General features: G+C 43.5%; 1 protein-coding gene across 5 annotated transcripts in view; it reads left to right on the forward strand.

The window, feature by feature from the left end:
* The window catches only part of HIC2 (hypermethylated in cancer 2), a 49,422-nt gene extending 22,452 nt beyond the window's left edge, over nucleotides 1-26,970 (forward strand). For 2 of the 5 annotated variants that reach the window (XM_017734976.1, XM_008634114.2), the window contains 2 exons: nucleotides 17,939-18,082; nucleotides 24,287-26,970. In XM_017734976.1, coding sequence (XP_017590465.1) covers nucleotides 24,323-26,035 — 1,713 coding nt within the window. In that variant the 5' untranslated portion in view covers nucleotides 17,939-18,082; nucleotides 24,287-24,322 and the 3' untranslated portion in view covers nucleotides 26,036-26,970. Of the gene's footprint in view, nucleotides 1-17,938; nucleotides 18,083-18,385; nucleotides 18,407-19,512; nucleotides 19,646-24,286 lie in introns of all 5 variants that reach the window. The other 3 variants (XM_017734978.1, XM_017734977.1, XM_017734979.1) reach the window with 3 other exon arrangements.

Here is a 26,970-nt window from a genome sequence, read left to right on the forward strand (position 1 = left end):
CTTCCACGTGAACCTGGGAGCAGCGAGCTCGCTGCAGCGTGGCATTCCCCTGCCCCGAGGAGGAGAGCGGCTGCAGCGCAGGCGTCACTCGCCACCTTCCACCATGGCTCAGCTCTCTGGAAGAGGCTTTTCTAGGCAAAATAGCAAGAGTTTCCTTCTTCTCTTGGGAGATTTCTCTTCCAGCTCACAGAGCCCTTGTGAGTTCACATGCCAGGCAGTCCTGGGGCAAATGAGTTTTTACCTGTCAGCTGTCATCACCTGCCACATTGGAGTACTCCAGGGCGCAAGGCTGCCAGAGGGGTAGCAAAAGGCTGGAGCTCTCCAGAGCAGGCTGCAGGAAAGCTGCTGGATCTCTGGATCTGATGGGATGAGCAAGCAAGAATTTTTTTTTTTTTCTTTTTCTTTTTTTTTCTCCCCAGGGGGCTTTGGTGCAGGGCACTGGCTTTTATTCCAGTTTTTAGATTTTGGATATACTTAGTAATCTTACTTGTGGTTTTTACCTCCCCTCTCTCCTTGCCCCCAGCATTTTCCTTCCCTTCAAGTCCTCTGCCTCACTCTGTGTATTGCTACTATAAATTGCTTGGTATGAAGGGTCCTGTTTCTTACTTGGAGCCTCTGGATGCTATTAAGTAATTGATGGAAAAGCTTGTTTAAACATCACAAACCTACATTATTTTTAAATTGCCCTTTGAGGTGGCTGAAACGCTACTGAAAGATTACTTTCCTTTAATACTGGACAAGGAACTTCATTAGGGAAGGGAAACTGTTCTTACTAGACTACTTCCAAGTTACCAAGTCATCTTTCTTTTAAGAAGGGATGTGCAGTTTTATTCCCCCCTGGCTGCTTCTCCAGCAAAATGGCTGTTTATAGCAAGGAGCAAAGAAGGTTTATTGGTTTTATTTCTTTTGTGCATCCAGACTTTCTTTTTTTCAAAAATCAGTAAGAATGGAATGGTGCATTCTGTGCATTTGCTATCTAGCCACAACTTGAAACCAGCAATACTGGTAAATTTTCCAGGGAGGCTCTCTCAACATCCAAACCGCATACATGACAGCTGTCCAGCATGATGTAGGACCATGGAACTGTGTCCAATACAGTGCTACTTTTCCTGCTTTAATCACCTCAGCCAGATTACTGGATGATTAACATGTGGCCATGGGCGAGCTTGAACAGCATCCTCCTCCATTCAGCTGGCAAAAGGAAAGACCTCATTCCAGGTTTCCTAAGCTTGACAGGTCTGTGCTAACAATTAAAGTGGGAATTTTATAAATGGAAGTGCTATCTTGGGAAGGAATAAACAAAGAAGGAATTTAGTGCAGAAATGGTTTGAGAAATATCATGGATTATGAAGGCAGACATGAATTTGAAAGTAGCATGGGAAGGTTCCATGAAAACCTGTTTCTTCTGCACTTTGCACATAACATTGTGTTTGATCAGGTGGAGGTCTGTCTTCTATTTCTCTGCCATCTTCCTTATAGCAAATTAAGCTTTATCTTTTAATTTGGCATGTGTATTAAGTGTTTTTTGGAAAATATGGTTTTTCTCTAATACAAATTGCTAAACAAAATGTGGACAGATGCAATCACAGCCTCTCAGTACATATGCCAAGAAAAAGGAAGCAGAATGCATGTTGTAGGAAATGGATGCATCACCTCTTGCTTTTGCTAGTTTTAGTAGTTGATGGCAGTTTGTGGGATATTGCACAAAAGTCAAATGCACTGTAGATGTAACAACTAAAAGCTACTGAATTGAACAATCTTTTTAATAACTAGGGAGAGAAACTTGAAATTACAATGGCTGCCTTGAGCAATTTTCATAGATCGTAATGAGCTTAGATCTGTCTTTATTTAGGCACTGCTTGTCTTCTGCCAAAGGTTTAAGGAAAGACAGAATGCTCAGCTGCAGAAAGTCTGTCGCTGTGCATGAGGAACAAGAGTTTATTCTGACAGATGAAGCTGCCTTTGCAAGGAGACCTTCAGGCCATTTTTGCAGATTTTTTTTAAATTTAATCAGTAAAAGATTTCCGTTGATAAAACAGTGAAAGCTTAAAAAATTTGGGATGCTTGTTCTCCATTTCTAAGCTGGTGAATAAGAACTAGATCTAATGGGAGGCCAGCATCTGGTAGCTCTAGATTTTGAAGGACATGGCAATGTGAATTCAGTTTTAAATCATCAGCTACAGCTCATGTTTCTTCATGAAAGAGTTTGTTTTAAATGTTAAACATGTTTGGACTTAAATGCGTAGTATGGTAGATACAGAAATGAAGTTAAAAATTCTCGATGGATTGCAATTTTTCGAATTTTCAGGCATTATGATTCAAATGAGAAAATGTCTAATAAAAGTCATTGGCTGTTTATTAAAATAATAAAAGGAGGAAAAATGTCAGCTGGATAAATACCTGTGAAATGGAATAAATGTTTCAGCTGGAGATAGTGCGGCTTCGGTTAGCAAAAAATAATACCAAATTGAGAGCAGATTATATTTAGTTGCAAATCAGTATGGCTTAGTAGTTACCAGCCACTGCTCATCCTTCATGACCTAGAGTGTAAATGTAAAACAGGATTAAAATTGGTAGCTTTCAATTACTTTTATTTAAATACAGTCTCCTCTACCATTGAATGCTATCTGAATAAATAAATAAATAAGTAAAAGCACATTTAGCTGCTGGCATGGCATTGCTGTGGCTTTTCCTGTATTTGCAATGGTTTGATACACAGATAAAGGAAACTCCCTCTGTGTGTTCATATGTGAATGGAACAGTTGGTCTCTTTTTTCCCTTCCCTTCCTCTCCCTCATCTCCATTACTCTCCCCCCAAATGGGGGCAAGTGAATTTTGAATTTCTTATGCTTTAAATACTTCTCAAAGTATGTGAGGGTAAAGATATCTCTGAACATAAGTGCACCTGGCCTCCTATTTTCCAGTATTCTGTGGTGTTGATACAAACTGCAAGAGAGCCCTGAAGAAGTTATTCCTATTTTACTCCTGGTCATGTGTTTGGCACTGCAAATTTGAACATTAAAATTAATTATGGCCTTAGAGACAGACAGTCCAACAGTGAAATAGCTTGTAATTTATTTGAACTCTGAAATTCCACTGGTTAAAGTTGTGTAAAACTTTCCAATAGTTTATTTATATATTATTTTAAGAAAAAAACCCACCTTAATTATGAGTCTGGTTGCTCAATAAAAAAGAATAGCTATCTGGATAATCACTGCTGTTCTCTAGATCATTAATTTCCTTCTTAATGACAGTAGGAGTTTTTCCATTTTCCCCTTTAAAACCTTTTCAATTATATAACAAATGTGTTTAATTTATGGGGGCACTCTCTAGGATTTTATGCCCCAAGACAGGCATGTCATGAAATAGCTGGAGGTTGGTGAAGAACCTCAGTTGGATTAAAGGCTTGCAAGTACTGACAGGAGTGGGAGTTGAGCATTTGGATGGAGGCCTTTACAGAAGTGCGTGGACAGCTCTGTTCTCAGCTACTCCCACTTAAAGGAGTTGTTTTGTTTTGCTCTCACCTAGAAATTCATACTTTCCCTATGGGAACACACAGCCCTGGGTATGCAGAGAGGTTGCTTATAAGAAGGCCTGGTTTTCCCAAAGTCTGGAAAATTTTTGTTTGCGGAAAAATGAAGTTAATGATTGCACTCCTGTACTAAATGTGGGGATTTAAAAAAATTGCTTCTTAAATAATTGTTTCTGCATTAGGTGTGTCACCAAGTCTCAAGGTTCCCAGAAGTGCACATTTTGTATGTGGCACAGTTACAAAATACAGCTGGGCCTCCATCTGTCTGTTTGGGGACCCAGACCTGCTCTGCCAACTTGGTTTCAAGTTGCTTGAGATGTACCGGACAGTATGTATTCCAAGATTTCCTGACAAATGTGTGAAGTTCAGAGTTCTTACCAGGCTGGCTGCTAACTGGCCAGGAAGTCACTAACATTGTGGCTGGCAAAGAATAAAGAAAACATAAAGATGCTAAAATTTGGTTATAGGAGGCTGTTCAGCATTTAAATCCTGGTGTCTGAGAACATGGATTGGCGTTTGCAACCGAAGTTTGCCTGGTAGTGAAGGACCCAGCGTAATAAATAATTGGCTAAGTAGTAAGAGTTCACCTGGCAGTTAATGCTGATTTTTATGGCTATGGACTTCAGGCCTCTTGAAACTGAGAAATGCCAGTAATAAGAATAATAGGCATTTGTAGAGGTAGATGGATTTGGAGAGCTTTGGGTCCTTCTCATTTGTTTGAGAATGAAGTATCATGGAATGGCCTTATTCTGGATTTATTTGAACAGAAATGGCCAGTGAGATGAAGAGATGAACAGGATGTAAAGTATGTGAGAATTTCCCTTTGCTTCCAACTTGTACTGGACTGATGAGTTGGGTTCATTGAAGCCTCTGTATCAGTCCTTGAGGGGTTATAAAGCAGAGGTGGACTGAAAAAGCACTTGAGAAGAACATTTAGATTGACATTGCCTTCATCCCCAACAGCTGATTGTGATGCCTAGAGCCAGTTACCATAGGGATGAGCAGATAAACCTGATGTGTGCTCAAACCTGGAAATCTGAATTAATTAAACAGTGTAATAACTTAAGGATATGGTAGATTCCTCGTAAGTTAGACTTTTCATCAAGATTGGTCCATTCACTTTTACTCACATACCCTCTCTTCTAAAAGCTGTTGCAAGAATTTTCTCTGGAAAATGAAGGCATTTGTGCTGCTAAGGAGGATTAAGGAGATCCTACAGAGCCCTGTGGTGCTCCACCTCTGAACCCATGTGTGCTGCTCAGCAGCTTCTCACACCCATTGGTGCTCTGGCTCCCTGATCAGTACTACAAGATCCCTTTCATGAGATGGATGGCATTGGGGCAGTTCTTCATGCTGAAGAATTCCTTTGTATCGTGATGCAGAGCTATAGCTAAAACCAAACAGCTCTTCCCTTTGTATTATCTGTGCTACTCATGAAGATATGGCACAAAAAATGTCACTAATGTGTTTGCTGCCATAAAAATTTTCTTACTATCTCTTTCAGCTGCTTAGGCCAGCAGCTAGCATGCTCCAAGGTTAGTGATGAATTAGGTTGAAATTGCCAAGGGCTCTTTCTGCACTGACTTGAAGATGTATGAGGCTTGCTCTCCTTTGTTCTTCCTTCATCCTGCTTTAGCCATACCTGCATTGTGCCCCGTCAGCATTTTCTGCTTGGGAATGGCTGAGTGGACTTTGCTCTGTTAACCGTGCATCTTTTTTTATTTAAAGGAGGTCTTCAGCGTGTCTATTTGGCATAAATTGGTTGAGAGTTTGCAGGTGAGAAGCGCAGAGGAGGGAAGAAAAGGATACGTGGAGCCCTCCTCTCCCTGTCTCCCGGCAGTGCCCCCTTCCTGCTCTGGAGGAGGTCTCTTGCTTGTCCCTGCGCTGGGTCAGCCCCCGGAGCACAAGTGCTAGGAAGCCGCGGTGGCAGGGCCGCTGTCTGTCTGTCTGTCTGTCTCCGGGATCATGTGGCAAAGGGGCCGTGCCTGCGGCGAGAGCGGCTCCCCCCGTGTGAGGAGTCACAGGACACCGCCGCGGGTAGCTCCAGCTGGTATGCACTGGTACTAATATAATCCCGCAGGACTGTATCCATGAGACACAAGTGTGACATGTGAGGTATTTAAGGAGACACACCTGTTCTAGGCACAGGCCTGGGTATTGCATGCCTTGGAAATGGAAGGTTTTGGTGGAGCAGGAAAGACTCTCATTTTATCCTCAGGAGGGCTTTGCTTTCTTCTTTCTCCCCGGTTTCACATTATTTTATAATTCCCTAACCTTATGCAGTCCTGGAGCCTGTTTGCACCAGGCTGTTTCAAAGGCCAGGCTGGCGTTTGCAGGAGAGAACAGCCCCTGGTCCGAGTGATGGTTTGGGTGTAACTGCTCCCAAGAAAGGGCAGAGAATTTAGAGAATGTCATCTATGTGTGGGGTTGGGTTTTTCAGTCCTTTAGATAATTTAGATTTTGTGTTGTATTTACCAGTATTCTTATTATAAGGCCTCTGTCTTGCAATTTAGAGCAATAAATCACGTAGAAGTCATACCATCTTACAAATTTTGTACAAAAATATTTTGTCACTTTGGTTTGAAATCTGAGTGTATTTCCCTCTCTTCTTCCCATTTGCCCCCATCCCAAAAGTTATTACGAAATGGTTATTCTCCATAAGAAGAAGTAAATGCAAAATAAATCTCATGGTTGCATAGCATAAAGAAATTAAATTGGTTAGATTTTTATATCTCTTTTTAAAGTTTATCTGACACTTGTTTGGCAGAAGATAATTTTTTTTTTTGCTATTGAGAAAGGGATGTATTAAGATGAAGGAAAAAGAAATTGCAGGGTCTGTCATATGACTTGATTCCATCTGCCTGTCATGTCTTTCAAGTAGAATGGAATTTTTCTCTCAAATTTGATGTGCATTTTTTTTATGTTTATGTGAAATCTCCTAGTTTGCCTTAGTCTTGTTCCATCCCTTCTTTCCATGGATTCCTGCTCTTGGTGAGGTGTTAAGTGCTTGTTGGTTTGGGACAGCTTCCAGGTTTGGGGCCAAGGCTTCTCTTACACTTGATAGATTATTGTGTGAAAGTAGTATCAACTGGGCAGTCTTTCCCTCCCATCTTTATTTTAAATAAGATTTTCAGGTAAACATCCAGAATGCCAGTTGTTTGTAGAACTAAAGTAATGGCTGGTGGAAATAAGGAAGAGGGGGTGAGAGGAGTGTTGTGCTCTAGGACCTGGTTAGTTTGGGCAGTCAGGTATTTAGGGGGGAAGGTAGTAATTCTCTTCTGTAGCAGCTTTGCACTCTGATGTGGTGGACTGGAATAACCAGTCCCTGAGTGGACAACAGACTCTCCTTCTCAGAAATTAAAGGCTTTTGGCAGGGGAGAAGATCCTGGGAATGGAGACCCCTCAGCTCCAGCCTCACTTGGCCCATGGGATCATTGACCATTATGACTAGGGGATATGAATATGTATCTTTTTAATCCTAACATGAAAGAGGGCTGCAGCTGTATGCTGGCGTTCAGTTTGACCAGATCCAAACCCTCAAATAGTGTTCTTGCCTTGTGGGCAGACACATTTTTGTACATATGGATGTAAAAATACCTGTGATTATGCTACTGAGAAGCAGAATATCTTGTTGTAAGGAAAGAATCATCCCCCTTTAGCTGTGGTGCCTCCCAGGCTGGCTTTGGGCCTCTGCAAATCACATTTTGCTGCATAGCCTAAGGTAGACAGGGCCTCAGTATCCCTGCTAGCTGGTAATAGTGGGCTCTCCCCACCTCTGTTCCTACTGGATTCTCCCAAAGTTAACAGATGTGTAATCAAAAACTGAAGATATTTATTCTGGGTTGTTTTGAGGGGTTCTTTTGGGGGGTGGAGGTGGTTTGGTTTAGTGTTGCTTTTTGTTCCTTAACTTCACCCTGCAAAATGTCCTGGCTGAGTTGTTTCCAAATACTGGCATCTCCAGGGAAAGGGTTATAAATTGCTAATTTAAAGCCTGCAACAGGATAATTAACTAACCAGTTTGATGTAAATGGCTTAATGGGGCTTTACTAGCCCCTTTGAACTTAAAGTAGCACTAAAAAGTAAACTGTAAATACCTTCAAGGAAAGTAGTGGCATGTTTGAATGTGGGGCTGCTTGGCTGTAAGGAGCAAGCCTGCTCGACTTGCCAGGAATCCAGTGGCCTGTGTGACAGCAAACATGTCAAGGGGGTGAGGGGACCAACCAGGCACCCCTTGGGGAAGGCTCTGCAACTACCTTGCTTCTCAGGAAGCACACACACTCTGATATATCAAACCTGCCCTGCCTGCTTTGGGAAATTTAAATCACAACCTCAGTTTAAATGCAACTGTAATGAATTTCATCAGGATTGAAGGGGAAAAAAAAAAAAAAGCCAACAGAAAAACCAAAACCCTGAGGGGGAGGCAGCCACTAGAGTCCACCCTAATTTTCCTGCAGTTCTATTTGCATTAAGGTCTTTTGGCAAGTCCAGGCAGAAACACTTATTACACTTTGTTTCAGAAGACCTCATTACCCACTGAATCTGCTGAGACAACGTACTGCAGCCCTGCAGCAGATTCCAGTTTCTCATGCATTTGGGGGACTTTGGGGAGAATCTCCAGACTTTCATTCTTTGCTGGGCTGTTACAAAGTTCCAAGGGAGGAAGTCAACAACAATTAATCATCTAGAAATGAGGATCATTACGAAGTGGAAGCATCTTGTGTAGTTAGGCATTGATCGCACTTCTGACTATGGAAACTGGGGTGTTGGAGAGGAGGATTTCAGGCCTAAAGGCCCAGAGGAATATTCCCTTGAAGCTCCTCCTGGTCCCAGTGCTGCTCTGCTCTGTCTTCTCACTGTGTGTACATCACACAGTGTCAACAGCAATTCCAAGAACCTTTTCTTCATTGTTCCTCTGTCTCACAGCCAACTTTCACCTACTGCCAGGAGCCTTCCTGGATAGCAGAGGGTATTTTGGGGGTTGAAGCACAATCCTCAGTTACTGCTGTGACCTCTGACACGTGGGATTTGGCTTTACAGCCAGCTTTGTTCAAGAGTGTTCCTGATCCTTGGCTGTGCTTTGCTGCTTGCTCTGCTGTGTTGCCCTGAAGACCATGGGGCTGTAAGGCTGAGCGAGACCAGGGCTGATGCAGAAAGAGGGCAAGATCTGACCTTTTTGGTGGTGGCTCTGAGTTGGATGCTCTAAAACAGATCATGATGCCTCATCCTCTGTAATGATGGCTCTATTTCTGTGTGGTTTGCTTTGGGGGTTTTTTTCCACCTGGTAAATAATGTATCATTGGCAATGTTAATGCTGGCCTTAAAAAAAGCAGCATAAAAGCACTGAAATCTGTTGTAGAGGGCAATGATGCAGAAGTGCTACATCTTATTTTAAAAGCTCTGTCTGCCAGAGGATTCAGCCCTACACTCTAATTATTCAGGTGTCTGTTGTATGCAGGGAGCAAAATGTTCTGCTGTGGCCTTTAGAAGAGCTAATAACATGGCACTTTGCTCTTACGTGCTGACTGAAGCAGTTGGCACCATGGCACTACCTGCTTGCTGTGTGTGGGTTGGGAGCACAGCACAGGATTAATTTGGGGTTGTGTTGGCAAGGATCTGCCAGCAGAGCTTGCCCAGCTGCCTGTGCTATGCTGGAGCTGTTAATGCTTTACTTTTATAAGCACTAACCTGGAGCACATTTTAAAAAATTCCAAATACTCACTATTAGAGAGAGAGACACTTCCAAGCAGAAGAGCTGTGTACACACAGTGTTCATGGCTGGAGACTCCCTTCAAGGAATGCCACAACACCTTAGCCTGCCAGCTTTGCTATCTTGGCATCTGACTGGGAAATGCAAATACTCAATCTTAATCCTTCATTCCCACACACTGACATGTATCCAAGGGGAACTTCTGTGAATGTTGTTGTTATTTCCATATAACTTCAGCTGCTGCTTTGCTTCCCAGAACCTCCCCACCATGTGTCTCAGTGCAGTGTTTTCCAAGTCTTTTGGATTTGTTTCCCTCATGGAAGGCAAGAAGGCATTAGTGTGCATGTCCTTATCAGAGATCTGGGCAAGGGAGTCGAGGGCACCCTCAGTAAGCTCACAGATGACTCCAGGTTGGGTGGGAGTGTTGATCTGCTGCAGGGCAGGAAGGCTCTGCAGAGGGATCTGGACAGGCTGGATCCATGGGCCGAGGCTGCTTGGGTGAGGTTCAACAAGGTTGAAAGGAAATTGTAGCCACCCGGGGGTTGGTCTCTTCTCCCAAGTAACAAGCAATAGGACAAGAGCAAATGGCCTCACGCTGCACCAGGGGAGGTTTAGGTTGGATATTAGGGAGAATTTCAAGGAAAGGGTCATCAAGCATTGGAACAGGCTGCCCAAGGAAATGGTGGAATTGCCATCCCTGGAGATTATCCAAAGGATGTGTAGATGTGGCACCTGGGGACAGAGTTTAGAGGTGGACTTGCCAGTGATGAGTTAATGATTGGACTTGATTTTACGGGTCTTCTCCAGCCTAAATGATTCTATGATTTTATGTGGAGGAGAGGAACAAACCCCTATGATTGGAGTGTGTGGGGTTGTTTTTATCAGGCTCTTCTCTTCCTAATTGCCCTCCAACAAACCCTTGCACAGATTTTTAGATTCCTCACTGAATCCTTTAAATAATATGATAATAAATAATCTCCCTTCTAATACACCTTTTGTTTTGAAACTCACCAAACCTGACAACTCTATTTGGTTTGCTGGCTTAAGAATCACAGGGAAAATATAAGTGGAAACCCTGGGTCAGGACTCTGGACTCTGACTATCACTAGAGAAAGAAAAAATGATGTGTAACAGTGCTTTCATGACGTCTCCTCTGTTTTTAGAAACATGAAAAATTTTATCGGGCTATTGCAAATGTTAGAAAGTTGTATAAAAATTAGAACATAATGAAGACAAATTTTAAAGTGGTGTCTGCTGCAGGTCTTGGGTGTGTTCTCTGAATTGCCTTCTGCTTAGAGAGCAGCTGAAAAATCCAAGACCTTTTCCAACATGTCAAAACCAACTTTTTAAAAGGATTCAGTAGCTGTGCCAAAGCACCTTGCCTATTTGTAAGCAAATGCATAGGGTTGGGACTGTCTCTGCTGGGGCCAGCATTCACACATGCAGCTGGCTCTATTAAATCAATTTGATGAATTGCTATATACCTTCTAATTTTTCAACAGGCAAGTCCCTGCTATTTCTTGCCTGCACAAGATTAAACGGGCTTTTACATTACATGCCCTGTTATAAGACTTTGATTGTCTGGAGTAGGTCTGGGTGTGCAATGACTGCTCCTGGAAGGGTTTGGGGATTTGGGATTACTGTCAGGCTTCTTACACGAGGTTGCAGAGAAAGCAGGTGTGTGAAAGCCATGTTAGCATCTGTGATGGAGGATACCTTGTGATACGAAGGATGCCACCTATGCGACTTATTCAGGTTCTTTACAGGTGTTGACTTCTATGGTTTGGGATTTTGAGATGGTTTTCCTGCTGTTAAAATGTATTCTCTGAGTGAAGTGCCTGCCAAGAAAATGCCTGGAGAAGGGAATAGATTAACCCAAGGTGGACTGACTTGGTGGGTCAGAGAAAGCTGGATGGCATCAGAACATCCCTATGGCTGGTGAGGCACGAGCCTCAGGATGTGTGTGTTTCTGAGCACCTGCACTGTGGTGTAACAATGCCACAATTTATTCAGCCCTTCTCTATGAAGAACTGCATAGGGCTGAATAATGTGCAGCCAGGGGCTGAAAGCAGCTGGATACTAGATACAGGTGTTTGGGAATGCACACTGCCAATAGAGAGGCTTTAGTCCAAAAGTATCCTGAGAGTGGTTTCTGCATCCTCTGGGCATCTCAATGCTGTTATATCAGTGGGCTCTGCTGGAAGTGGTAAGGATGGAAGAATTTTACTTTTTTCCTTCCACTCTGAGCTGTGGTATCAATGTTTGTTATAGCTGTGAGCAAAGTTTGTATGTGTATTACTCCATGGGCCATATTCTCATCCTATTTATGTAGGTATAGAACTGCTGTGTTGTTTCATCTGCGTTAGGGAAGTTCCAGCCTCTCTAGCTGTTTTTAGGTTTTCGTTCTGCTTGGCTTTTTGGTTTGTGGTTGTTTTTTTTTTGTTTTTTTTTTCCTTTAGCTGCTTTCCTTGCTGAGAGGGGAGAGCTCCATGGGAAGTGATCCAGCAAACTTTTAAAATAGCCTTTTAGTGTGGGTTTGGTTTTGGTTTTGTTTTTTTTTTTTTTAACTCTTGCTCAAACTTTTAAATATGTGAATTGTCTCTGTGAATTCTGAGTGCCTCTGAAACCTGCCAGCCAAGCCTAAATCTTGCAGGAGGTGTGGCCACATTTGTGTTCCTCAGAGCTCTCTGGCACAGACACCTGGTACACCTGTGTCTCCTGCTAGTTTCAGTACTGTCATAACTTCACCCCTTATGCCTGTTTCTCTGGTACCTCCTGTTTTTCCCAAGGTTATCTTCTAAAAATAGAATCTGTTACAGATTTTCACTCCCCCACACCCATCTTGAGGACAATAATTACCAATGAGATGGTTTTAATAATGCTGAAATAAGGAGGGTGATGCATTCTGCTCTGATCTTTGAAGCATTTTTTTCTGGCAGGGAAAAAATGCACAAATTGCTTAGTAATTTCCTTAGGTGACAAATGTAAAGTGAGTAGCTTTTGAAATACTTAAGCTTGAGTATTTAAACATTTGATAAATCATGGGTTATCTGAAGAATAAAATGATAATGTTTTGGCACCAACAGAATTCCATGCAAAGGTCTCAATCTGAGTAGAAAATCTCTTTATTTTTCTTAATTTTTGTTAGACTGGTGGAGATAGCTGTGGTCTCTGTGGTGTTCACCTGTCCAGAAACCAAAGCCATGCTCAACCCAGGCGAGCAGAGATGCTTTGGATGATGCAGTTATCTGTCAGCAGGCAGAAATGAAAACATTAAGAGCATTCACAAGACAGAAAAAATTTCTCTAAAATAAAAAAAACCTGAATGAAGGCATGTAAGGGTTTGAGTAGATGATGCTGACTTTCCTGTCCTCTAAACTATGCCTGCAGTAGCCAGAGCTTATTGTTATATAAACCAAGAGAAATGAAAGAGAAGCTGTCTCTGTAGGCTACATGATGTAACTGGTGAGCAGCTGCTCCAATAGTAAGGTGCTCTGTGTGTGATAAGTGCCTACAGACAGAAATGCTGTGTAGAGGAATCATTGCTGGCACACTGACACATGCTGGCAAACTAGACTGTTTGGTGGAAGGATAAGAATATATACTGCAGCTCTTTAAAATCATGATCCCTCATGATCAAACATTACTTTCTCCACTGTGAGTATAAGCATAGCACATTTCCCAAATGATCTCTTAAAATAAAACCAGATTGGTGCATAAGAGTAGACCAAGTCAGCACAACCAGTGAATGTACAGTGCTACTGCCCAGGGCTCAGAATGAAATGGGAACAGTGGTGTTACTTCGGGTTTTACAGCCACCTCTGTGCTCAACTTTGACAATTATTTATTACCACTAATATTGCACTTTGTAAACTTATACAGTGCTTTATGAAGTAAGACATGTTTCCTATTTTAAAGATCTTATAATCTTGTGGGCTGATAAGGGGTGCAGATTATCCCTTGGATGTTCATAAATAGCATTAGCACTAAGAGTTTTATTAGCGCTGGGTCCTTTCAAGCCCGTGGCTCTTTCTTTTTCTTAACAACACTTCCCTAGTCAGGTGCTGAAATAAGGATTTCCACACCATGATGTTCCAGGCTGGAATAATGTGGGCATTCTTTGGTTTTGCAGGTAGTGAAAGAGCAAAACCCAAGCAGAGTCCCAGCACAGTGGCTGTTGCTCTGCATGGGTTTAATCCACAGCCTTTGCTCGCCTCTCTGAGACTACAAATCTGGAGTTTGGGGGATGGCAGCAGAGAGCAGGCTTGGGAGGTTTGTGTGTGTGTGTGTGCTTGCGCGTGTTTTAAATAAACAAACAATGCAACAGCAACTTCAACAAATTGTGAGTGGTGCTAATTTGTTATAGTGCTGTCTTGCCTTCTGGCAGTGTTGATTTAGGAGAAGCTGAGCAGACTGGAACGGATGCGGGGAGCTGCCGGTTCTCTTGCTCTGGGATGTGTATATGGTTCAGTATAAAATGCTTTTAAGGGTCCTGTCCTGAGAAGCTTTCAGATTACAGGGTAAAGCATATACATAGGCTGTCAATCCCCTTTTCAGAACCAAATCTTAGGCAAAAGTACCTTCCCCTCTTGCCTTGTTCCACCCCTTCTACTTTTTTAAAATGAAGAGAAGTTTTAAGTCTTAATTCATGACAAAAGCCTATAATTTGTGTACTTTGAGGACTGCCAGGAAATCCTTGACCTTGACAAGAATAGTTTGTGGGGAAGGAAAGGAGGAAGATCCTGTGCTTTGGATTGTAGCAAAGTTTTCAACACCCCATGACCTTGTTGGGCTGCCTTTCATAACGTGCCTGGGTCTGTAATCCCCCAAGCTGAGAAGCTGTCTATCAGGGAGGGCTGGCCAAACGTGCCCGAGGTATCTGCAGCCCTGGACCACTGCTGTGCAGGGCTGCAGGATAAAGCTGGCAGGATGGGAGCCTTGCTGGGAAGAGGTGGATTTTGAAAACACATAGAGTGACCTCCTTGCAGGCTGTGAGATGAGTTTAAATAATGCTTGAAGTCTCAAGTGAAGAAGATAGAGGAATAAAACAGTCAAAATAATAAGTAAGGGTTGAGGAAAAGCAGCCGAAGAAATGAAGAATTCAGAAAGTGAGTAAACTCTGCTTTCCCTTTAGGTTATCTTCAGCTTGGAGAGATTTGGATGCTACACAGACAGTTTGCAAAACTTTGAGTCTGTTAGGCCTTCTGCTTTTACAAGCAATAATGACTTTCTGGCCTATTCTCATTTGCCAGGCTCAGATGTGCTGAGACTTCTTGGTGGCTGCAAAGAACCAAATACAAAGGGTTCAGGGTGATCAGTTAAGCATCTGATTTGGAGGCAGTACAGTCTTAATACTGCCAGGACCAACTCTTACAGTGGTTTGTTTGAAAGACTTCACCAAAGTGAAACTTAAAACCAAAGATTTCTTTGCTAAGTACAGGGCTGAGTATATGGTCAGTTTTTGGGGAAAAGCAAAGAAAAATATGTGGATAAAGTGCTAAAAGTGCTGTATTTAAGGCATCATTTATATTAAGAACCGTTGCTGCATCTATAGATATGGGTAAAGGGAATGAGATTTTTTCTTATTGGAAAAAAACAAGACACCAATGCTTGTTTTGTGCTCACTGGTATCTGGTATATGGTGAGAGAGGTGACATTTTGGTCCAAGACAGTTATTATACCCCTCAGCATGGAAACTTGGTGTTAACTATTGCAAGCTCATGATATTAGCAGTATTACGTATGCAGATGCTCCTGTGGAGACTGCTTCTCTCTGCAGAAACGTTTGCTGAGTCCACACCAGAAATAAAAATAAACAGGCCGATTGGGAGGATCTTTATCAAACTTGCTCCCATTTTTCCTAGTACTCTGAGGCTTTGTTTGCTCTAACAAAACATGTAACTAAGGAGTCTGAGTCACAGTCACTAGTTCCAGCTGCCTGCCTCATCCCTGTCCTGGAGATCCCTCCCCAGTTGCAGGGATAGTTGAAAGGGTCATGCATTTGCTCCAGTATTACTGCATTTCACAACCTTCGATCAGCTTGTACCTGTGCTGACTCAGAGCCCTAAAGCAGTGCTGCAGCTGGGAGTGTCCTGTAGGACAGTCTTGGTTGGAAGAGGGTCATGACATTCCTCCTTCTCCACAGTGCTGGGTGTGCTCCTGCCCTCAGAGTGATGCTCAGCATGAGGTTGCCACCCATGCACCCCCTGCCAAGTGGCCTACCTTACTGAAGGACAGGGCCCAAGCCTGACACTCTCTAGGATTAGCCGGGAGGTAGCAACAAGCCTTTACTCATGTCCTAAATTCTTGCATTGTAAAGGGAGACTTCTGTACAGGCTCAAAGATAGCTGGGAAACAGAAATTTTGCATACCAAAGGGGCCTTTGAGCTACGTCATTCGATATGTTGTTATTTTCATGCAATAGGGAGTAAATAAATGAATTAAATGAGATTAGCGTTGGACATTGGAGCTGCCTTTACTAATTGCAGTGCAGGTACAACTGAAACTGAGCTTGCTCAGCTGTAGGAACAGCACAAGAGCCCAGAGTCTACTGCTGGTCACTAAGTGGTCACGAGCTTCTGAAGCTTTGTTTTGTGCCACTGCTCTGTTCCTGAGATCAACTGTGCTCTGCAGATATGCAGGAATTTTTAGTGCCTGACTCTGGCTGACAAGATCTGCATCATCCATGCCTCTCCTCTTCTCCTCCCAGTAGAGGTTTGGGTAGTCCTAGGTTCCTACATGTCAGCAGTGACAATAAATGTATAATATACAAGCACTCTGTTTAGGAATTGGCAAGAAGCTTCATTTCTGACTGCAGTGGGATATTTTAACAGTAGGAAACACCTTTGGTTGAAGCAGTTCTCTGCTAAACTGCCCTAGAGGGGAAATACGGCTATGGAGAAGAGCTCTTGCTTCACAGCAGCAAGAAGGAAATTGATGTAATGTGGGTGTAAAATCCTTGTGTTTGAGCTGCTGTTCAAGAAATACCTTTATGCAGCATTCAGCCTATGTTAAACTGAATATTGTTGGTACTGCTGAGGGTTTTGCAGAGTTGTGAGGCTGGGAGATGCAGCCAGAGTTCAGGTTGCTCCAGTGCAGTGCAGAGCGTGATCTTCTGGAGAGGGGGGAGCTCAAAATTCCTGGGGCTCTGGCCCATTATGCTTCAAGTTGTGTGATAGTTAGATGTGGCTTGGCCTGTTCATGCTGGCAGTGGTCTGTTCAGACTAGTTCAGCAAATGCTCTTGGCTCAGCACAGCCCAGGTCAGTAGGCAAACAGTTGCTTACATTTCACTTCTTCATTGTATTGACAAGATTTAAAAATCTTCAGCCTACAGCAGTCAAAACAGGGTGATCTGAATACAAAAGACCTATTAGTTCAGTGTGAAAGGGATTTAGTTACAGAGTCATGGGGATAAGTATGCAGGTGGGAATGATGGGAACACTGTCCTGGGCCTGAGCCCAGCAGATGTTCAGGAAGAATGAACTATCTCGCTATACTCTGTCCTTCTCACGACAACCTGTTCCATTTCTCAGGCCTGTGTCCTCCTTTACGCTCTCTCATTCAACGACATTAAGTATTATAGGTCTTTTTCATTTGGCGTTTTATCTTTTAAGGTTGATAATCAATACTATTCTCACTTTTTAAATGTAAGATTTCTATCTCCAGAAACACAGCTGGAGACATGCAGCCATCAATGTGATAAGAGCTATGCACGTTTCACTTCACCACGAGGGTCTAAAAACCTATGTTAAATCTCTGCCAGGCTGCAGGCTTATTTCTGTACTGGCTTTTGGTGGGTTTGGGCTTTTTGTTTGTTTGTTTTCACTGGGACAGCATCACCACTTGTAGAGAGTACATCTTGTGTAGCATCTACCCTGAGACTGTCCTCCATGATAATCCTGCTGGAGCTGATTAGAGGAACTCCGTGGGAAGGATATGCACTGCAGAGGATACAATCAGCTTGCCAAACCTAGGGTACCTGTGATATGTGCCTTTCCTTGACATGGAAAGGATGGCAGTGCTTTTTCCTTTTGGGCAGGGGAGGGTGGAATTATAGATCTTAAGTTTTGCGACGCTCATACAAGCTGCAGTTCACCATGAATCAACTTGATCTCCAGTCTCCAAGAATGGAGATTAAATTATCAGTGAAGCATCATTATAAATAGGAGAAGGTATACAGTATCTTCTCACACCTTGCACCAAAGTATCCAGCCTGGCTCAATGCCATAACATCTCTAGAAGATATTTTCAAAGGCTTGGGAAGTGGGACAGGGGACAACACAGAGCATCAGCTTCAAAGAGTTTCTTCTGCTGCCTGTACCGTGTTGGGAATGAGACCATGAAGCTCTGGCACCAGGCTGTTCTTGTTGTAGTGGCATTTCTAAATGGTGGTGATATTTCATTGCCTGAATTTCTGGGCAGAAGGACGCTGGTGCAGACATCCTGGGATCTGCTGGTTTTGGATACAGGTGGACTGGTTCCCCTGAAGCTCAGTGCCATTGAGAGTCATGAATGTAAGTGGCCAGGGAGCATCAGTAAGAAACTTGCAGAGTCCTTCTGTTCTGCTTCCATCGCAGTTCAGCAGTTGTGGGGAGATGGGTGGAGGGGAGGTTGTTCTAGCAGTTACATATTTAAGGCAGGTGGCTGTTTTAAAATGTACGTTTCAATTTTGATTGCAGTATTTTAATTGCATTTAACAGCGTCCCTGCTGGTTCTCCATTCTGCATCCGTGCAGCCACGTTCTATTGATGGCCTGTTGTGATTTCAATGGAACATCATGGGATGTACCTGGCACGTCGGGCAGCACTGGATGGAGGTGCCTTTAGCCCAATGTACCTGGCATGGTAAGCGGCAACCAAGTGGTTAATCTGCATTCTACTGCTCGTAGTTTCAGCTTGAATAGCAAGGTGTTTCTGCTTTGCTGCAGCCTTGCACTGACTGGAAATCACTTTGCTCTCCTGATTTTAGTGCTTTCATGCACACAGGACCCCTACCCTTTTCACCCATGGAGATTCTCCTTCCCTGGGAAGTTTGCCATGCAGTAGAGAAGGGCCTAGTCATGTCAGGCTCTCCTTGTTATTCTAGAACATGAGAGAAGGGACTGGGAAATCATCTCATTCTTTTTTTTTCTCTCCTTTTTGGGCCAGGAGCTGGTAGCAGTTGAGCAGGTATTGTCCACGTCCCAAATATCCAAACGTTGCCGCACAGAGGTACCAGACAGGTGCTCGTGTCCTTGAGCAAAGCTGTGCCGTTTCTGCGGGAGTCCTGCAAGAGCTGCCTCAGGGAGCCGGGAGGGCAGTTCTGCCTGGCACTAATTGGAATGTAACAAACTAAACAAGGGCCACTTTCAGTTTGCTGATGTGGTATCCTCTGCAAAATGATCCTCCATTTTCCTTCTCTGTTCCATGCCCACACCTGCAAAATCAGCTGCACATCCTGCTCTGTCCTGCATGTTTTCTCTCCCTCCCCCAGCTCGGCAGACCTCTGCCCGAGTAACTTCACATGTTGGTTGTAGCTATTTTAAAGTGCTAAATATCTGTGTGAGAAAAACAAGGGTGCTGCATCCTGTTTTCTGCTTGAGCCTTCTTCACAGAGCTTTTGCTGCTCCACTGCCAATGATGAAAGTGCATGTTTGTGCCTCAGCTTCTGAATTCTGCTGTCTGACTGCTCCCAGGGGCTGAGGATAGGGAATCATTTGGACTAACACAGTTCCAGCACTTCTCCTCACTCTTCTGCTGTTCTAGAATGTGAATACCTTTAAAGGTCATGGGCTAATGACCTACCAAGTGCAACTCCTGGGGGCAGGTTAGTGGCTGTGAACCACCCACTACACTGACACCTCTTAGGGTCCTGGTTCTGTTGGGATGTGGGGAAAGGAAGATAGATGAGCCAGTGAGGAACAGGAAAGCTCTCTTCCCAGTGGGGTCCTTAAGTGCTCAAAAAAAGTTGGTTCATCTGAAACTGAAGGGTGCCGAAGTCACCTGTTTCAGTTTCACTCAGTTCCAGTAGCAGCTGGACACAGCATTTTTAATGTCATAAATTGGTGGGAGAGAGCAATGTAGGAAACAGTGGATTTTATTTTTTCTTGTTCTTCCCCATGCTCCCTGCTGCAGTGTCTGCTCAGTGCAGCACAACTGCTTGGGAAGGTGGAGAAATAAGTAAACAGGCCACTGCCTTTTCCTGGGTCTATCATAACGTATACAGTAGGCTGATGTTTTAACAGCATCTAATTTGATACATCACATCTAATCTGTTTGTTGATTTTTATCTGCAGTACTGTTAGCTCACTGTTCAGGTGCTCGGTGTCTAGCCTTCTCATCCAGCCACAAATCCTCTACGTGAAATGAGTGATTCCTTAAATCTGTTTTTGATTGATTCTTTGCTTCACTGGTGTTGCTTCTTAAAAGGTAAACAATATTCATGTGCTGCAATCTATAACTCAGAGATGAAATCAAATAGCATCTCCTGCCAGAGGTTGCTAAGATAACACATTTAGCATTCATTCAGCAATTACTTTTAGGAAGAGATTTAGTGATATTAAAGAGAATCAAACGGGCAGTGAATATGTAGATTTTATACTGTTGAAAGGGGTGAAGGGATTTCTCTTCTCCTCTGTTTAGCAATTTCATTTTCTGTGATGTCCAGAGTCTTTGTGCAAATTGAGAGAAAATGAATTTTTTCCTGCTGTGTAGTGAGAGCAGCACAGCTCCAGAAGCAGCCTGTGTATTGTGCACTACCTTGCTGCCCATGGGGTCACAGTGTGCCCGGGCTGGGCACAGCAGCTCGCAGTTACCCAGCTCCTGGGGCAATATTGCTTATTAAGATGCTTTTGGCTCTTAGCTTGTGAAGCTTTGTTTGATGTGTGGCATCTGCTTGCAGCATTACTGTATTCTGTGATTTGTGCTCTGTACTTCTCATGTCTTTGCATGTGCTGTGTCTCAGTGTCATGGATATGGTGGAGGTAGTGGAGAGCCTTAGTCCTGTTTCATTCCCTCCTTGCATGGGAGTATTTGAGCAGGTTCACTGCTCTGAAAAATGTGTGTCTTGAATATGGGGTAACCAACCTGAATCTGGGAAAAGACCATCACTGCTGCTATTTGTCCAGAGCTTTCTGTAATTCTCTTTTAAATGCAAAGGGGTGAAATTTTGCACACCACATTTAATGAGTAAAGACTGTGGCCCCAGTGATACAGCTATGTATTCTTGAGGTTTGGGGTTTGGGTTTTTTACTAGAAATGCATCTGAGCCTTTTCTGAGCCAGGGCTCCTCTGGAGTATGTTTTTTCTGTTTGGTTTTTTTTTTTTTTTTTTTCAGAAAACAGAAAAGGAAGGGTTGTTAAAAATGATACCGAAATACAAGAAGTAGAAACCCACTGTGATTTTTTAGGGCTTTGTGGGGGTCGTGGTGATGTTATTCAAATGTTCCGGTTTGTTAAGAGACACTCCCTGCAAACGCATGGATACCAAGACCTTTCTAAGGCTGTACCTGCTATTTGTTTGGGCAGATAACTTTTATACAGGATTTGAACTCATAGTTGTCCTTAGTCCCCTACTTTCAGTTAGAAGTGAGATCCTAGGAATGCCATAAGTTAAGGAATAACGCCTGCTTCTCTTTTGCTAACAACTTTTCCAACACACCTTTCTTCCTCCACCTCTGAAACGCCTCACTGCCAAAGAGGGGTTTGTAACTGGCCACCTCTGGAAAATATCTGGACTGGATTTATTTTTGTTGAGGACTGCACAAGATACACAAGGCAGGTTGCCGTAAGACTTTTGTCAACAAAGGGACGTCAGTCAAAGGAGTGTTCTCTGAGTCATTCTCCTGTCCTGGTCAAAGCCCTTGGTGGGCAATTCTGACAAAATTTTAAACGCAGTGCTCTAAGCTTGGTGGAAGGTTTTGCTACCTTGATTCATTACATTCATTTTGTTGGGGTTGTTAAAGCCACGTTAGACTTCAGCTAACAAATTCAAATTTGATAGGCAATGTTACAGTGCTTACGCCTGACCACTGCTTTTAATTCTACTGAAGGTAATAGCCTACCTTATACATATGTCCTACTGAACATGGATAGTTCTGTAAGATTTGACATGAGGGATAAATAGAGGTAATTTAAACAACTTGTACTATGCTAGTTTTTATGCTGCAGACATACTGAAGTTTAATAATAACATTATCTTCCTCATGAAGGTCAGTAGCAGAATTATATTTATAACTCTGTTTCCAGGGCTTTCTCTGCAGGCTCATTACCTGGTTTCAATATCATTTAAGGCAGAAAGAAAAAAAGAAAGTAAAACAAAAAAAGTAAAACACTAAAAATATTCTGCGTTAATAGCTGTTGCAAGCCTTAAGGCTTAGAACAACTCATATACAGCAATTTCTAGACCTCTGCTGTAAGTGCCACATCAATGGGAAATAAGCCCACTTTTACTTCAGTAACATTTTATTATTATTATTACTATTACTACTACTACTATTACTACTACCACTACTACTACTTTGTTTAGGAAGAAAACATTGGCTGTACCGTTTCCCTTCCTTTCCTATATTTGTCCTTTATGGAACACTTAAAAATCATACCCAGGGATTTTGTGTGATACATGCATGGAAAAGCACCAGTATGTTTGTAGTGAAAGTGTAGCAGTAGGCTGTTTCTTGCTATCTTGAGCAGGATGCATTTATATAGAGAGATGCTGTTAAGTTGCAAGCCATGTTTTTGTCCTCCCCTATCGATGTATCTCAGTGACCCAGAAGTAAGGGCTCTTATTTGGCCTGGCTAGATAAAAGTGGGTATTTTGTGCCTCTGTGCTGCTGCTTCTTCCCCTTAATCAGCAATTCTGGAAGCAAGCCACTAGAACCAGACACGCTGCCTCCGTGCTGCAACTTTGTTGTAACTAATTACATCAAATCTTGGTTTTAAAGTGCTCAGCACTGCTCAGAGGAGGTAGTCTCTGTCCTGTCCCATTTTTCTGATCCTGCAGGGTGAGTTTCTATTACAGATATGCTATAGGTGGAATTAGCACCATGGAAAGCCTGTATTTCCTCCTTCTTCCTAAAGCCACTGAGCTCTGGGAACAACACCCATGTGCACCAAGGCATTGTGGTGAATCCACCGTCTTCTTGGGTTCCCATCCATTGCTGAAACAAAATCAAACAGAAAAGCGGAGCAGTCTTTTTAGCTGTTGGTCAGGGTGATGAGCCAGAGGGATCTGTGTGGATGCTAAATTAGGTGCTGCTGCACTGAAGAGCCACCACAAAATTCCAGTAAAAGCATAAGCAAGCATCAGGCTGACCAGCAAAACAAGTGAAGAGCTGTGTCCTGTGGACAAAGGGAGGCACCTGCTTGGCAGATCTGTTGGGAAAAGTACCAGGGTAGTCAGGCAACAGCGCTGGAGGAAATACTGCATTTGTTTACTTTTTGGTAGCTTTTTTTCATAAAGCAAAACTTTCCTGTTGTGCAGAAATGGATGATGTAAATTACCACCTTTCTGCCAAATGACATCTTTATCACCAAGTAGTAGGAATCAGGTTTGAGGGAAGCAATTTTTAATACTAGCAGCATCATTCCTTATTTCTTTTTGTTGTGTACCTGTATGTGGCACAGAGGGAAGATAATGCAGTCTAATGCTTCATCATTTGAACTCTGATGGGACACAGTGTGGTAGCGGGACTCACAAACAAAAAAATTACTCAATTAAGATTTTAAGAGAAAACTTAAGCTTTTCATTTCTCTGTATTTATGGCTTGCTTCTCCTTCGATAAGAGAAATGTTTCAGTAATATGATAAACTGGGAAAGGAAGAAAGGAAGTAGAAGGCTAAGTGGGGGTTATTGTAAATTTAGTACTTAATTCCTACTCTTGTACCTCAGAAACTATTTTAAATCAGCTTTAACAGATAAATGCAAATAGTAGTTGGCACTTTCAAACAAACACACACACAAAAAGAAAAACCAACAAGGAAAAATAAATTAAAATTAACCTTGGATTCCTGAATGCAGCCCCAGATTTAAATTTTGGTTTTTATGGATTGTAATATCTACCAAACATGCAACTGCAGTTAGTTCTGACATATCTCAAACTGGGTGTTTCCTACAGTCCATACTACTGGGAAGGCAAATATAAACATCTAAACTAAAATACATCATGACCACTGTTTGTGAAATGCATGAATTTTATATGGAGGTAACCACAATTTTCCTTTCTTTACAGTATTTCAGGATAGACTGTGACTTGAGATATGTTACTTGACTCCATTAGTTTAAACAAAATTCTTTCAAAGTTAAAGACAGAACAAAATTAACTTGAGAAAACTGTTTCAGATTTGTGAAGACATTTGGTGACATTTAGCTAGCTCAGCATCCTGAATTTCAGCCAGTTGAGGGTTGATTCTAACCCTTCATGTCAATGGACTGGGATACGGACATTGCCAGGGGAGTGGTTTTTAAAGCAGCTTTTCATACTCTTAAGGAGGTTTCCCATTCACACCTCAGTGTGATTAATTCCATCTTCAGTGGATTTAGTTGCTACATGTCATTTTCTCAACCCCAAAGCAGCTGGGAGTTACACGATTTCAACATGTAACAGCCGAGAAACAAACTACATGCTAAAGCGGGGAAGCTGCAGCTTATGCTAATTATTTTACATGCTCAGATATGCAAATGACAGTGAAGTAGATGCTTCTCTTTTCTTCCTCTTTTTCTCACTTCTCATCCTCCCTTGAAATCTATGTCAGGAGAGAACAGCTTTCCCCTGTACCTAACTATTGTTTTCATGCTGGTATCTTTTGAATAGTGATTCCAGCCAAAGACGATTGCTTTTGTAAAAAGATAATTACAAATCTGATTTTTGAAAGACTCGAATCAAGTCTTAACATGAGAAATATTTCTTTCTGTATTCCCTGCAGGATCACAGCTTGCAGGGCTCAATGTACTCAGATCTCCCTAGTCAGTGTCAAGCCTAACATAGACTGCACTGTGTTAAACCAGTCTATTAAATGTAACCTGTTCTAGTGGAAACAGCAAGCTCACACCTCTCATTCTCCTGTTTTGCAGGTGGTAAGGTGAAAGCGAGAGGAAGAGAAGGTGGAGATGGAACTGCCAAATCATGCCAAACAACTGCTACTGCAGCTGAACCAGCAACGAGCCAAAGGTTTCCTCTGTGATGTGATCATTGTGGTAGAAAATGCCCTGTTTCGTGCCCATAAGAACATCCTGGCAGCCAGCAGCATGTATTTCAAATCCCTTGTCCTGCATGACAACCTGATAAACTTAGACACGGACATGGTGAACCCCACTGTGTTCCGGCAGATCTTGGACTTTATTTATACTGGTAAGCTCTTAACGACTGACCAGCCTGGTGAACAGAACTTTAATGCTCTCCTCACCGCAGCAAGCTACCTCCAACTGCACGACCTGGCAGCTCTCTGCAGAAAGAAGCTGAAGCGGAACGGCAAGTCCTTTGCTAGCAAGGCTGGTGGCCTTGGTGTTGGGAGATCTGCCAGAAGTCAGAGACTTTCCACTGCTTCAGTCATCCAAGCTCGCTATTCAGGGTCAAATGAGGGGTTGAAGGGCTCACACTCAAAGGAGCTGTCAAAGGGAAAGCTCTCTGATGACGAGGTCTTCATTAGCAGCTCCAACCAAGAGAACTGTCACTCCTTAAGCAGGGGAGCTAGCAAGAACGGCGGTGGGGGCAGCAGTGCAAATGGGAGCACTGGTGACCAGGAGCTAGGCCTCGACCTGTCCAAAAAAAGCCCTTCGCTCCCTGTCACAGCCTCCCACGATGACACGCAGCACAGCGAAAGCCAGCACGGCTCTCCCCAATCTGCCTCAGCCCCTGCAGCCAACAGTGCCTCATCGTTTGACGAGTCTGGTGTCGGAGCCCCCCACAGCATGGCCGACAGCAGCGACCCCATGGAGATGGATCTGAGCGAGGAGTGCCACCACTCACTGACAGAGAGCAGCCAGCGCAAGGGCCTCCGGCACTCGTCCCGCAAGAAGGAGTGGATCAAGAAAGACAACGCCTTTGACCGAAAGGAAGGGGGCAAAGACAGGGACGAGGGTGAAGGGCTGCCCAATGGTATCCTGCTGGGGCCCTTGTCCAAGTCTGTGGAGAGGAGTCTGGCTGGGGCCTATGGGGCAGACCTGCCCTACCCATGTAAGGAAGAGGTGGAAAACGGTAAGGAGAACAGTGATGACAGCGGCCAGAGCGAGAGTGAGAGTGGCGGCCATACCAGTGCCAACTATGTCTACCGGCAGGAGGGATTTGAGCCAGTGGCCTATGGTGACAACCTGTATGTCTGTATCCCCTGTGGCAAAGGCTTCCCGAGCTCTGAGCAGCTCAATGCCCATGTGGAAACGCACACTGAGGAAGACCTTTACATCAAGGAGGAAGGCACATACGGCAGCAAGGATGAAGCCGAGGATTTGTCCAACCCCAATCAGTCCTACGCTGCGGAGTCCCGGCCCTTCAAGTGTTCCGTGTGTGAGAAGAGCTACAAGGATCCAGCCACGCTGCGGCAGCACGAGAAGACTCACTGGCTGACGCGGCCCTTCCCTTGCAACATCTGCGGCAAGATGTTCACACAGCGGGGCACCATGACACGGCACATGCGCAGCCACTTGGGGCTTAAGCCCTTTGCTTGCGAGGAATGTGGGATGCGCTTTACCCGGCAGTACCGACTAACAGAGCATATGCGTGTCCACTCAGGAGAAAAACCTTACGAATGTCAACTGTGTGGTGGGAAATTCACCCAGCAGCGCAATCTGATCAGCCACCTGCGAATGCATACCTCTCCCACATAAGCCAAAGACTCCAGAATGAGCTTCAAGCCCATCCGCAGTGATTTACCTTTCTGTAGACTTGCTGCTTAAAAAAAAAAAGGAAAAAAGAAAAAAAAAACAAACAAAAAAGGGGGCAACTCCCCATACTCTGTTCAGTCATGAGAGGCCTAAACAAATGTAGCTTTAACATTTAAAAAAAAAAAGTTCCTTTTTTTTCCTTTTTTTAAAAAAAGAAAGGTCCACAGCCAAGCTGATGCATTTAGTCCCAGTCTCCCTTCAAATTTTGATGACCTGGCAAGAAATGCCTCTTCTTTTTGCACACATCGACTTCATTGCCATATTTCTTATCTGCAGCAGGTAGGGGTACCTTGGGGAACTTTCTGCTGGCTCCCCCTTCTCTGCCTCTTTCTGTGTTCCTGTCACTGTACTCACCTCCTCTCTTAAAACCAAACTCAGCAGGGGTATTTCTTGCCATTAAAAAGAAAATAGAGTAAACCTTTTCAGTGGCCTAAGTAGCTGTGAAATAATAGCATTCTCAAGTGCAGAAGCTGTGTCTGTGGACCATCTCACAGGGTTGGCAGCCTCTCCAGAGACTGTGGGAAAGCCACGGCAGTAGTGGAGCCCATCCCCGTCCCTTGGGGTGGCGATGGTGGGGGGAGCAGCTCCCAGGGCTGCACCAGCCCCAGTACTTCACTTAAAGAAAAGGCAAAGTCTCCCTTACCATCCCTCCCCATTTTGGTTTTGGTCTTTATCCTTGGCACGCATAACCACGTGCCACCTTCTCCCATAAAACACGCAAACCTCTTTTGCCTTACCCATGACTGAACAGGGACTGGATGCCCTGGGAATTTCTTTCAGTGAGCAGGGGGTCGTCTTTACTTTTCTAGTAGTTTCGTATGAATATTCTTTGCTTAGAGGTACTTGTTTTATTAAAGGAAAAACCATTGTAACGTTTA

This window comes from Corvus brachyrhynchos, unplaced genomic scaffold, assembly GCF_000691975.1.
Source record: "Corvus brachyrhynchos isolate BGI_N302 unplaced genomic scaffold, ASM69197v1 scaffold114, whole genome shotgun sequence".
Taxonomy (NCBI): domain Eukaryota; kingdom Metazoa; phylum Chordata; class Aves; order Passeriformes; family Corvidae; genus Corvus; species Corvus brachyrhynchos.